General features: G+C 38.4%; 1 protein-coding gene across 1 annotated transcript in view; it reads right to left on the reverse strand.

The window, feature by feature from the left end:
• The window catches only part of LOC131668880 (tyrosine-protein kinase Dnt-like), a 113,372-nt gene that overhangs the window by 80,715 nt on the left and 18,460 nt on the right, over positions 1–14,197 (reverse strand). Inside the window, exon 2 of the mRNA XM_058943350.1 lies at positions 7,679–7,806. Within this exon, the coding sequence (XP_058799333.1) occupies positions 7,679–7,806 (128 nt within the window). The remainder of the gene's footprint in view (positions 1–7,678; positions 7,807–14,197) is intronic.

A 14,197-nucleotide genomic window follows, 5' to 3' on the forward strand; every position in this document is an offset into this window, starting at 1 on the left:
TAGTGTCAACGATTATTTATTCGGAGGGAAAGCTATGGGATATACTCCTCTATCTTTAAGTCTATTAGCCAGGTATGTATAAAATTCAAACATTTTCAGCTCACAATTTTTCATAAGTATTTGTAATCCTTAATATAAAAGTGTTATAATAATTATTTCTTCATGATACTATAACTCAACTTCCGAAATTATGCTACTCGGATCACCAACAGAAGTTTACCTTCACGGCGCTTATTATTTTTTATCACCTTTGATCATGATGGCTGATGCTCTCTTTGTAGCCTACGTATCTGCGCCAATATTCTATCATTTACAGATTTCTTCCACTTATGACTACCTTGGTCGAAGATTTTCAACAAATGTGAAGATTTTTGCATCGATTTTATACGTTATATCACTAATGATATATATTCCATTGGTTATCTATGGGCCTGCAATAGCCTTCGTACAAGTTACTGGGACCAATCTTTACATAATAGCTCCTATTATATGCTTTATCTGTATTACTTACACAACAGTGGTAAATATTTGAAAAATCTCAATCAATGTAGGTTATGATAGACTACGGAACTTTTATTATCTTATCGTAGTAACTTATAGTTTCATGCGTTAAAAATAAAATTACAAACTTTTATTTTTGTATAATTATCTGTTAATCATATTATTTATAGGGTGGCATCAAAGCTGTAATTTGGACAGATGCAATTCAATTTATATTTATGGCAGGAGGATTAATTACTGTATTAATCGTTGGACTAGACCGCTTGGGTGGATTCTCAAATATGTGGCAAATTTCTGTCGAAGGAGGAAGATTAGATATCTTTGAGTGAGTGAATCATTCTATATAAAGAGCGTTTTCTATTTGGTTCTAACTTATAGATACATTTCGTTATTCATTCATAAATATTTACAGTTTCGATCTCAATCCATTTTTACGAAATACTTTCTGGAATGTAACTGTTGGGTCATTTGTCACAACTCTTTCGTATGCTGCATTTGGACAAAAATTTGCACAGAGATACTTTTCTATTGGAAATCTTAAAGATATCAGAAAGTATTAACGACAACGCTCTTTTATTACTATTGATTCTAACAGACTCATCGTTACTCACACTTATACTTCACAGTTACCTCTAAACCAATTTCCTTGTCATACCACATGAAAAAATAATGAGGCAAGATTTATTATTAACCATTGTATTTATGTGTTGTATTTTGATCATTATAAGCAACACGATAACAGGATTGATAATGTACGCTAAATATCGTGATTGTGATCCTATTGGTGCAAAGGTAATATTTTCTTGAAAAATTTTTCATTATAAAATGAAATACTAACTAATTTATTAACAAAGATTGTTAAACGGAGTGACCAAATTCTACCATACTATATGATGGATACTACGAGAAATTTACCTGGAATATCAGGTATTTTTCTTACAGGTTTTATCAGTTCAGGCTTATCAACAATGAGTGCTGGTATGAACACCCTATCAGGTATAATTTATCATTTTTTTGAATGGTGTCTACCAGAAAACATAAATAAAGACACTATAGGCGCGGCTATAATGAAGGTAAAAACTTGAGTGTTATTTGCGTGTTTGACATATTTATCTTATACGCATAACAATTTATTGCAGATAATTTCATTTTTAATTGGTATAATTAGTATTGGACTCATTGTTGCTCTAGGATATCTAGGAACTATTGTCGAGATGACTTTCAGTATTCGAGGTGCTATTGATGGTCCTACAGTAGCTTTTTTTCTTATGGCAATGTTCATTCCATGGATCGGTAAAAAAGGAGCATTCATTGGAAGATTGGTTTCATTTTTTGTTATGTTGTGGATAGGTGTTGGTGCAAAATGGCATACAATAAATAAAAGAATTTGGTATCCTAATTTGCCATTATCTACTGAAAATTGTACTCAAAATTTCAACATAACTATTACTGAAAGCACAACAACGCAATTCCCACTGCTAGATCCATTAGGCGAACCATGGCTCATATTTCGTATATCATTTTATTATTATGTTCTCATGGGAGCAGTGATTGCTATAGTCGTTGCAATTATTACTAGTTATTGAATTCATGAAATAGATTTAAGTCAGGTGAATCCAGATCATATTGTTCCATTTATGCGGCGGTAAGAGATTTGATTAGTTGAATATATTTCTTAAAAGTAAACTAAATTATCAATTAAATTTTGTATACACATTTTTAGATATTTACCAAAAAAGAAATATGAAGGAATTCCAATTAACGACTTGATTGAAGAACAAATGATATCAACCGAAAAGAATTGACGTGTATTACTGTTGGTGACGATGCATTTATATTTTATCTATCTTACAAATGTCTCTCTAAATTATATAAGCCAATTTCGAAATACTAGCAATTAGAATAGAATCGAACAAAAATTCGAACATAGATATGATTCGTATCATTTCACTGTTCGACATTCGTAACATTATGTTTATTTATTTTCTTAATATCATTCAGAATATATTCTATACTAAATTTGAACTAAAATTATTTAGAAGTACTGTTGAAGTCTTTTTTCATACATTCACTTAATACATGAATGTTTAATTCAAACTAATATTGAGTATATCATAAAGCATTTTCACTAACTTATTTTCCTTGAAAAATTGAAGTTCTAGTTGTAAAGCTTGTCAAGAGTACACCATAACTGATTTAAAAAATGTACGGCTGACGAATATTGAGCGTTAAAATGCAAGATCACGCGAGAAGTAGGTAATGTTCTCAGGGTTATGTAGTGATTGTCATTCTACTATTATTTACTACTTTTCATTTCAATAAATGCTTTCTGCTAAGACTTGGCATTATTATTATAATTACGATTAGAGATTGGCTAACGACTAGTCTATGAAATTATAAGCGTAGTTTTATATGCTTGATTTTTTATTCTATTCTCGGAAATTAGAGTTTAGGGAATCCGAATGAAATTATATTTATAAAGTCTGAATGTAATTCAAATGAAATATCATATATAATGATTCAGTTCGATGAGGTAAATGTACATTGATAACTATAGACAATGATTTTCAGAATAATTTGACTATGCAAACACACATTTACCTAACTAGATAATTTTTGAGCACTGAATAAGTTCAAGAAAGTAATTTATCTCACATCTATATTACAAAGACAAAAGATTTTCTCTACGGAATCGAAAATCTGTATCCATCTAATGGTGTAACATGAAATGAATAAATTATCGAGTCAATATCATTATTAACGATTGTATCTTTGTTTTGAATAAACAGCTACGAGAAGCATAATATCAGAACTGAATATATATTTCCACATTCTATCAAATATTTTCCCATCTAAATTTATCCAGCACTATTATCGACCTAAATGTATAAATTATTCAATAATCTAATCACATTTAATCAATCCGCACTGTGCTAATCTCCATTATTTAACCAGCTCGTGTTTACACAAGTATCGGAATCAATGATTAACTTATATTAACAATAATCGCAATCTTAACCAAATTGCCAATTCATATAAAAATGTCACAAATTACGAACATTAACGCGCCCATTCACGCGCAAACTCGAAAAAAATAGTGACTTCAGGGACAGCGTGATATCTGGCGAAATTTTTTTAGACTATGCGAGGGTGGAAAGGGCAAACACAACAAGGCGGCAATATCGGCGCGCGTCACGTGTGTTTGCACTTCACGGGCGCAGGGTAGTGTATAATAGCAGGGTAGTACATCGACGCAGTGCGGTACACTCGGGTGCTATCTCTGTCTCTCTCTCTCCGGCGGCGGCGGTGCACACGTTTGGTGACTATACGTGCCAAAGCTTTGGGAAGCTTCGTCACGTACGCAATGCACACACATACACACAGACCGCTGGGCTAACGACCTGCTTCTCCTACGCCTACTAAGACAGATCTGTTTAGTGCGCACTGCCTGTGCGTGGATTGCTACGTGATTGCTAACTGTCTCGACAGGTGTTGCTCTCTTGCTTGCTCTCCACATCGATGCCTTCCATTGGTCCAAGCTGTTCGAGGACTACGCGTGATAGATCGTTTCTTTATTTTTATTTTATTTCGCATTAGTATGTTTGAGAAGAAGAGGCATTTGGTTTAACTTAATTGCAAGTACACCTCTGTGCAGTAAATCAATTTCCAGCAGCTCGTAAGCGTTGCGCACACATGCCTGCGAAATGTATGCATAATAAGAAGAGGAGAATTGTAAAATGTTGACTCATTTTTCGTTTATGAGGCAAGTGACAACCAGTTACGAACTGAATAATTTTAGATTATTTTACTAGTAATAATATTATGAAAAATACATTTACGAAATAGCTACACAGACTGTCAAACAATGAACGACGAATTTATTGAAATTTTAACTTTTATACGTGTTTTAAATTAATTTTTCAGGAAAATGCCGTATATATTGCCGTAAAAGTGATAGAAACCTTTTTTGCCATTTCCTTCCTGATTGGATGTACCTTGTAAAATTTTATATATAGAATCAAGACATAACGTAAATATTATGCTGGACTTATATTAAATGGCCAGCGCAAACATCACATTTAAATGTCGGTAGAGCTTATATGAAAAGGCAAACGACCAAGAGCTCAGGAACAAGATCGTGGCAATAACAAATGAAATTGATTATTGTTAATAATTGTCAATTTTATTAAATAGGTTTAAAGTTTACGTGATCACGCTTACAATTTTTCAATACTTCGATACAATTAATGATTCTAGTTTAAACGGTAATCGTAATTATTACTTTCGTCAAAGGCCAACTCGGTTTTACTAAACTCTTTTTAATTTGCGATTGTTCTTATTAAAAAAAGTGCGTCTTACACGATTTTTGTTTATTATCGTGCAATAATCCGCCGTTGGTAGAGTAATCCTCCAAAATTTAAAGCGAAGTAGTTGAATTCCTCTTAATTTTTCCTCAAAATCTGCGGTGGACTCGCAGATTCAAGGTCGCTGTCGTAGTTGATAATTGCAAGATATCTGCGTACGCGTGTGTATGCTTGAAGTATCCGGTAGATCTTCTCACGACTCTTGTCAGAGAATCTTCTCGAACTATCGTCGTCACACACCACGTCCTTATCAAAGACAGCGAGTCTCAATTCCTTCTAGCTCTAACGCTAGGCTCTCATTGCTTTTAAAACCTTTCGGAGGGAATTAAGGGGCGCTCATAAGCGATCTTAGGTGGAAATTTGGTGCGCAAGATATAGGCGAGAGACCGCTTGATACCGATCAAGTGAGACATAAAATCTCATTGTTACAACCTTTCTCTTCACACAGTAAATAAAACAAATATTTTCCGCTCGGTCTTGAAAGCCAGACATTCCTTTAACCGCGTGAAAAATGGTCTTCCTAAGAAACTCATCCCGAACGATAACTTCCCTTACCTCCTCCCATTGGATTTTGCAAAAGCGTATAAAGGAGGACGATGTCCTCTCGGCGTACGACGAGGACGGTTGGAGGAGGCTGCTTAAGGATTCGCCGCACGAACGGCCTCTTTCAGGAATTGTGGCCCATTGACGGAGAGATTAAGTGGAGCTCCACGAAAAGTGGACTAACTCCCGGTTGGTCGTGTAACTATATATCAAGTGTCTCGATTATTGATAGTCCATACTTGGTTTTTTTTAACTCTTAAAAGAAGTAGGAGGTCCTCGTTTGCCTCTCTTTTCAGTGTGGATGTTATTCGAGCTGTTTTTATTTTTGCTTGATTTGAGTTTGATTTTCTGATTTCGTCAGTGTGCTGCCATGAGCGTGTGGTATAACCTGTTGATACGAGAACTTCTGGTACGTGTAGTTAAGCATTCGAGGGTGCTCACGTTGACAAATGATTGTCGAAAATGTTACTGTTCGATATGAAAACGTGGAGAAAAATTGACGCCGTAAGTCAACTTAGAGCGGCAAGATTCACGCCCGAAAAATATCGTCTTACAAGGGGAGCGAGCCAACCAGCCGCCTAATAACTGGATACCCGAGCTGCATGCAAATCAATTATGAAAGGGGGTGGGCCTTCATCTAATTACATCTCACGCGCGTCGGACGTTAAATTCGGGACGTACTTGAGCGCCAACTTATCTGCGCGAAGCCACCCAATTCGAAGTACAATCGGCGAACTCTGATACTCCGCGACGCATTAACGTTTAATCTCGATAATAAAATCAAGCAGTGCAATGGTGCCCGTATCCCTTGGAAATTGCGCATAATTCCTCCGCGTCGCGTTATCTCTCTCGCGGCAACTGTATACCCAAAGCCCCGTAAATCATGCGCGTCGCACGCAAGTTATTGTGTGCATGTATGCGCTCCGGAGAGTGGGAAGGCGCGCCTCGATTACTCGCGATAATTATTAGCGCGCGAGGCTCTAAAGTGCGAATATCCGTCTTGACGCGATGGGAAATATGCACTCTCTTTTTGTCTGTCGCGGAGTGAGAGAGCAAATGACTGTCGAATGCTATAAGCCAGCCGCTTTTGAAACGCGTCGAGTCACTTAGACGTGTAGATGCCAAGCCGTCCGATTAGCAATCGATACAGATATTGGAACTTGGATAATTTTCTGTCTTGACGTTCAATTAACGGAGCGACGTCCGTCGTTCCATTGGAAAAAATTTTCCTCCTACTTTTTGTCAACCAACGAAATCCGAAAGCGCTTCGTACACAGCATTTATTCCAATTATTATTCGCTTGTTAAATGCACTTTCGCTACGTTTAAAAGCATTTTAAATGCATTTAACGAGGGCGTAGAAGCACATATATAGACTTTCTCAAGTGCTACGCGGCGTGTGTATTACGTAACAATGCTTTCGACATCCCGTGAACGATGCGACATTTCAGCTGCTACGTCTTCTCGTCGATACAAATGTCTACTTTGCGAGTGAGCGAAAAATCCAAAGAGTCGTCGCCGTGTTAGGGAGAAGGGCGCAATCAAAATTCATTAGATATCGCTCGACATATGCGACCGCGCGCGCATTCATCTGCTCGTCCGTCGCATCGAAATTCATCACGCTCAACGTCGGCACGTCTAACCACATAGTAATTACAGCGCATCTGCATCGCAGAAATAATAAGGCACGCCACGCCCGTGTGCACACATGCACTCGGTTTCACGCCCCAATGCGACGCGCCTAGTAGCAGTGTTCCGCTCGGACAATTTCCTGGTCGCTTTAGGATAACTTCGCGCAAGGGGAAAGCGAAAAGGGACACTTTCTCTCTATCGGAGGGGTTTCCTTGACGACCACTACGAGCGCACAGTTTGTATTTCATATTGATAGAGCATTGATGTGAGTGCTGCTCCGCTGCTGTTGTTTGCCATCGCGTTAATGGACACTGTATGCACAACACACACACACACACACACACACACACACACACACACACACACACACACACACACACCTTCAAGCACTGATTTTCTCACGGCCGAGAAAGAAAGAGATTAACTGAATTTTAACGCCCGATTTTTTTGATAGATCGACTGTTTGTTCAAAGGGGATGATGTATAGATTTTTGTTGATTTAGCGATGAGCTATTTCAACAGAGATTCATTACTTTATCAAGGAATTGAACTTTAACGATGATGACGATAGTCGAGATCAATGAACGATTTTATGCCTATCCAAAGTATGACGAGTTTTATTATTGATGATCTACGTACCGGTTGACCAACTAGACTTTGCCACGTAAATTCCAAGTCGTCGATGGTCGCCGCTACGGGTACTACAAAATTCATTGCGTACGTGTTGATTAGGCCTTCTCTCACGTAGTATAATTCGGCATCGAGTCCTGAAACAAGGAAAAAATGTTTTTCAAGCTTAAATTACTGAAAAAGTTGTTGAGATATATCGTACATTTCATTTTTACCCAGCAAAAAATTTTTTAAACAAGCTCGTGCATTAAATCACAAATGAAAAATAAAAACCATTTTTCAACAACTCGTCGAGCAAATCCACTGTACATCCACCTGGCGAAAAACCCAAATACCACGCATAGACAAAAGCCTACAAAATAATTCAGAGAGAAAGAGAGAGAGAGAGGGATGGCGAAAGCTCAAACCCTTTCTTTGGCGGAAACATCACGCAACGCGAATAAAACAAAAGTAAAACTGCATACGTAAGAAGCCGAAAAAAGAGAGAGCGGCAGCGGCATTTCCTCCCCCTTTCAGACGACTTTAGCTTTGGCAGACGCTGGAAATTTTCCTCCTGCAAATCCAGGCTTCATTTTGCCGTTCATCCGTTACCCGAGGAAAAATCTTTGATACCTCGCGCTTGAAAAATCCAAGCCGCAGGCGGATTTGAATTTCCCGACGATTTAACTCGCTTGAAAATATACACTCGCGGGTCTCTCTTTCGTTCGCTTCACTGTACTACGCTTTCTTCGTAGTTTTACTTTTTCTTTGTCCTCGGTGATTGGCTCTGAAAATTTATCGCGCGAACGGAGGATTTCCAAGTTGAAGACTTATCGCCAGTCATATTTTTCTTTTTTTTTTTATGCCGACAGTCGAGATACTTTTGCAGAAAAGGGACTCTGAAGGGAAAATGTATGATGACGGAGTACGTAAGGTAAACATTAGGTTAGTGCGAACTTGCCTGACTTATATAACATATCCCAAAGAGACGTCGGTTATACGACACTCAGACCAAAGTAAAATGCATCCATTTGCATAGATGAATGGCAAAATATATATTTTCTTCGGACTATCATTCGATGAATATTCAAGGTTAGACACATACGCACGAGCTCAACCAGTGTTTTCCATTATATAGCTGACTGCGTTTGAAAAATTATATCGTTCCTCTTTATCGCTCGAGAAAGATTTTTTCTCTACTCGACTCCTTTAAGGTCAGACACGATTCTCTACTTAACACGAAGTCGGAGCTAATGGCAATGCGTATCCCAGAAATCCCCGTGGAATTCCAACAGCTAAAAACATAACGTACTTACTCGTTGAATTTTGAAGGGATGCCAAGCGCACTTACGCAATCATGCGCGTATCTATGGGGATGTGTTTATATGAATGGAAGGGAGGGGAGGGGGGGAGAAGGTAGCGTTGTGCAGCTTCTATAGATTCTAAATAAAATATTAAAATATTAGAATTGTTTCATAAGAATAGGTAGGTAGAATTAGGAGTATGATTTTTAATTTCTAATGTTTTTGTTGAGATAATCTAAATAAAAATTCCATAGTAGATATTGAAAATATCTAAAATATTTCTTACGTCCCATGGAAAGTACTAAAACTGTACAGACAGCTCAGCGAAAATCTATAAGTGGAATTAATAATTTTAAATGTAAATACCCACTTTATATATTAGTCAAAGATACAAACGTTATAAGAAAAAAATAAAATTCTTACTATCTTGCAGATATCTTGCAAGTATCTTCCATGCACTTTACGCCGAAAAAAAAACTCATGAAAAATTTCCGTGTCTGCGTCGGTCAGCCGATAAGCGTAAGTCGCGCGGCAGACAAATCGGCGCGTAGCATAATACACAAGCTGCTATGCGCATCTTCATCACGCGTGCACGTTTCGAAAAACAGCTGAAAGTCTCGAGTTTCGGGGGGGAGGCACAATGCAACTTCGTGCGGCAATCCTTCAAGTGTGCTCGCGTGACTGCAAGCACTTAAACTAGCACCGGCCTTATAGGAATCTAGAAAAGGAGTTTTAATTATTTTTCTTGTATGTGTCCCCTCTAAGCTCCCCACCATCGTTGAAACCACTCATACGCAGGAAGATTATGAACGTTGCACGTAGTATTTATTTTGCAGTGGAAGCTCCTCCACATCTGAAGTTGTTGTACCCATGGAATTGGATTTTAGTGTTTGATGAGCGTCAACGATTATGAGGGCGGGAAGCAGCTTATTTATTCGCGCGACGCACGTAGATTTGATTTTAATTGCCAAAGTTGCGCTATATTGGCGTTTTTCCAACTTTCTCTCATGGTTATTATGCTCATTGTGCGCTTTATGTAGATGAGCTAATTTTGCGCGCTCTCGCGTGCAGATTATTTTTACGGCGCGGGTATAAGCGAGTGGGTTGTTCATTTTTATTGCGTGATTTATTTGGAGATATTGCATAGCTAAATGTTGCTGGGATATAGCTTCATTATTAATAATGTGAAGTTTTGTGAAGTGGTAAAAATATTAATCTTTAAATAATGTAAACCAATTTTCTGGACTTAATCTTTTGTGAAGAAATATACCACCCTAACCGTCTTCAAAAAAATATATCATCTCAAAATTCGAAGGAAAAAATCGATTTCGCAACTGTGTAACCAATAAAAACCGATATCTCGACTCCCCAACAAACAAACGAAAGAAAGACCGCCACTCCGTAAGAATCCAAACAGGGTCTCCTGAAAAACTCAATTAATATCGAATCGAGCCTCGAGCCAAGACAAACATTTCGCGTTGTCTTGTGTAAATACATTAGGTATACAGAATATCGTTGCACGCGCCGTGTTTGTGTGCATTACGGATGGAAAATCGAGAGCTGCGGCACAGGAGAACAGACACGCACAACGACGACGAGATGGAGGATATTTTCTGATAGAAGATGGATATTGGCAGAAGATTCCTTGACACTCGCGAGCGAATACGTGTTAGAAACGAAATTCTCTGCAATATTTGCCTTTCCTTTTTTTTTTCCGTTCATACAAATGTCTTATAATGCACGTGCACTTGAAAACTTTTCCAATTTGTCTACTTTGTTTTGGAAGTGATAGGCTCGTTGCGAAGCTATGAAATACTGCACTGGAATATATTCTCTTCCCCTTTCTGACAGAAGAAAGTTTTCGATCTCTCACCGTGGCTACTTCAACTCTCTCACTCTTTTTACGCGTAGTACTTAATATTTTAAGCGAAGCGCTGACAGACTTTTAATTAGCAGGATCTCATTTTTGTACGATGCTTTGCTTTTCATGTCGAGGTTGCTGTTGTTGGTTATTTGCATCTACCCTGCTGTCGTAATTAATATTCTAATTACGTTATGAAAATACACTATGTTGTAATTTTACACAACGTTTCTACGTGGCAATTGCTAAATGAGCACATCGAAACTTTTCCAAATATTCTAAAATTCCTATTAGAAAAATCGGCTGCAAGCTTAATTGATTGAGCGTAAAATAAAAAAAAAACAATAACAATAAAGTCCGATTTAGCAGAACGGGCGATTTTGCAAAAACTTACTAAATGTAAAACAACATTTTTCGTCATCGTGGAAAGAAAAATCACTCGAGAGAAGAAAACAGACATTAAACAAATAACGCATTCGTCGTAATTAACTCGAAGGCATTAAACTGCACACGCGCTAGCTGTTCGCTGGTAAAAATCCCGAGCTATTTTCACTCATCCATCTCTGCGCGCTCAATTTAATCCACTAAGAAACTCGAAAAGCCTCGCCTCCCTTGCAAACAACGAGCACAGCAGCAGCAGCGGCAGCAGCAGCATCCTCTGCGAATTCCGCTAAAAGCTGCCGGTGCGCGTACACATACATAGTTGAGTTTCATCTTTGCCGCCTTTTCTGCTGTGCACGTTAGTGCCAACGTGTTTCTGCAATATAACGTGCTATAGGGAAAGAGAGAGAGAGAGAGAGAGAGAGACGAGCGAGAGAAGCGCGCGGTTCTTCTGCCACGAATTATGCTGCCTTCAAAGGGACATGCTGCCTAAAATGAATGCATTAGCTTGTTTGTTTTTGCAGCGCATTTGGTATACACGCGTACTGCAATTTATGCAAGTGCTTTTCAATGAGCTAGTTTAATTGATAGTTACAAAGGAATATACATCAATAGAATTCATGTGTATTGTATTAGAACTATCAGTGAATTAAAAAAAACAATCACGGTATTGAGGGTCGACCCTTTCATTGAATAGAATTTAGATATTCAGACGCTGAGGTAATATCAAGTTTCTCGAGAAAAAAAGTTTAATGACACGATGATAATTCTGGAAACGAATGGCAATGCGTGCGTATTCGCGCATGGATATTTATACACTCGCAGCTTGCTAATCGCATTTAACCGAATTTCCCACTTCTTTCTCAATTTGGCGTGGCGCGGGCTTTCGCGCGCAAATCCGCGGCTACTTAATTCGCTCTCGGCGAAAAGGGCTTTCGACCGTCGTGTAGTTTAGTTTACATTCGCGCAGCTGTACAGCTGCTCGTGAAATTAAAAAAAATTTTTGTCGGAAACTCTCGGCTTTTTTTTACCCCCTTTCGTAAAGGAAATAAAGAAATTACACGAAACAGGCAATTTCACGCTGTAATCAAGAGAGAGTGTGAGAATGCTGTGTGCTCTAATTAAAACGCTCTCCACTGCTTGCCTTCGTAATTACCTCAAGTGTTTTTTACACATCTTGTTCTTTTCGATTTTTTTTGTTCTTCTCCTTTTGTTTAATTATTGCGTACCGAATGAGTCGGAAATAATTAAAACTGGCAGAATTTTGGTTGGATATTGCATTTGAAAAATAATGATTATTATTGTAAGATGAATTATTATTATTGTAAGATAATTTAAAGAATTGCTTCACTTCTGAATATTATTGGTCGTATCAATATTATGAAGGTGTTAAAATGAGTGACAACTTTTATTACTGGAATAAACATGAATAGGTTAAACGTTTTAGTTATTATAGTAAATAGCTACGTTGTCCGACATTAAAAATATTATCACGCTCTCTTTTGATTGCGGAAATTATTGACTTTCTGTTAGACAAAACTTGAAATACGAACACATTAGAAAAATAATCTAAAGACATTTCTTACTAAGTAACGCGCGCTTTCGAGTAAAAAAGTACAAAAACTGATGGCAGTTTACGAATAATCGATTAAAATTCGTCATATCGGACGAAACCAAGCGACTCATCGTCTGTCTATTCTGTGTCACGCTGGAAGCTCAAATGCGTTTAGCATTACGCGCGATCAACAAGCACTCACGCTATAGGAAGACAAGGGGAGGGGAAGTAGACACGGCGCGTCGTCGCTGTAGTTACCCGAAGATTCCCCAAAGTCTCGTCGCGTCGTTTGCTTGCTTGCAAGGATGTTTGTCTTTAATTAAAGTAGCTTGCGCCTCCTCTCACGGGAGAGTCGCGTCGTTCTTAATATTCGATCGGTGGCTCGTCTATTTAATTAGCCGCGCGTCAGAAGCCAATTTTACTCGAGGAATTTCAATGGTCGCGAGATCAACGCTCGGTGTTTGCTAGTTGTTGAGGAAGGGTGAGCCAGGTCGATTAATTGAATTGTTAATTGCGTCGTCAGTTATGTTTTACTTTTCTCCCGCGGAAACGAACGAAAAAGCGCGTTCGTCTGGCAAGTTGACAAGCGAAGGTATTATTGTTGATTGCACGGCAGAAGTGAATAAAACATCTTGCGAGGGTGATGAAGACGTAGAAGGATAAGAAGAAGGGTGAAATTGAAAAACTTTGCTTTTGAATATTTTCCACGTCGTGCGCTCGCGGGAGACTTGAAATTCACCGGAGGAAACTGGCGCACTCTCCTTATACACAACGACGACTTGGCCAGCTTCTTAATCCGCGAGTGCTTGGATATTCGCCGACGAGGAGGAAGAGAAAAAAAATGAAAACCAGTGTATATACACAGGGTAAAATAGAGAAAGAAGCTTTAATTGAAAAAAACATGGGCTTTCAGCAGCAGCAGCAGCCAGTCTTCCATTCATTTCTTCATCGAGACGTTCGACGATCATAATTACTCGCCGCTGAGACCGTTGACATTTTTCTCTCTCTCTCTCTCTCTCTCACCCTCCTTTGCCGTCGCCACAGCAGCAGTCGCTAATTGTTCTGCCGCCCGCTTAACGAAGGAACTAACGTCGATACTTTGCGAGAGAGCTGCCCATACGCGAGGGATTCATTAGCAGTTGGCTGCTGCTGCTGCCGTGCCACTGCTACTGCAGGGCTTTTCGGTCCAAGTTATTTAAAGCGACGACAATCTACTACGACAAGTGCAAGAATGAAGCTGTTTCTTTTTCTATTCCTTTTTAGCAATCAGTTATTTCTTCGTTCGTCTCTTTTAATATCTTTCATATTTAACTTTGAAATCTACGCTTCATTCTTTGTTCGTTCAACTTTACACCAGTAGTCTCGCAATGGGAGTTGAAAGTGTGTCAGTTGTCATTAGGCTTCGTTTCGGAGATTAAAGACTTCTTCTGTACATGCTTAGTTTTTGA

The sequence above is a fragment of the Phymastichus coffea genome, unplaced genomic scaffold (genome assembly GCF_024137745.1).
Source record: "Phymastichus coffea isolate CEN01 unplaced genomic scaffold, Cenicafe_Pcof_1.1 PCOF00084, whole genome shotgun sequence".
Taxonomy (NCBI): domain Eukaryota; kingdom Metazoa; phylum Arthropoda; class Insecta; order Hymenoptera; family Eulophidae; genus Phymastichus; species Phymastichus coffea.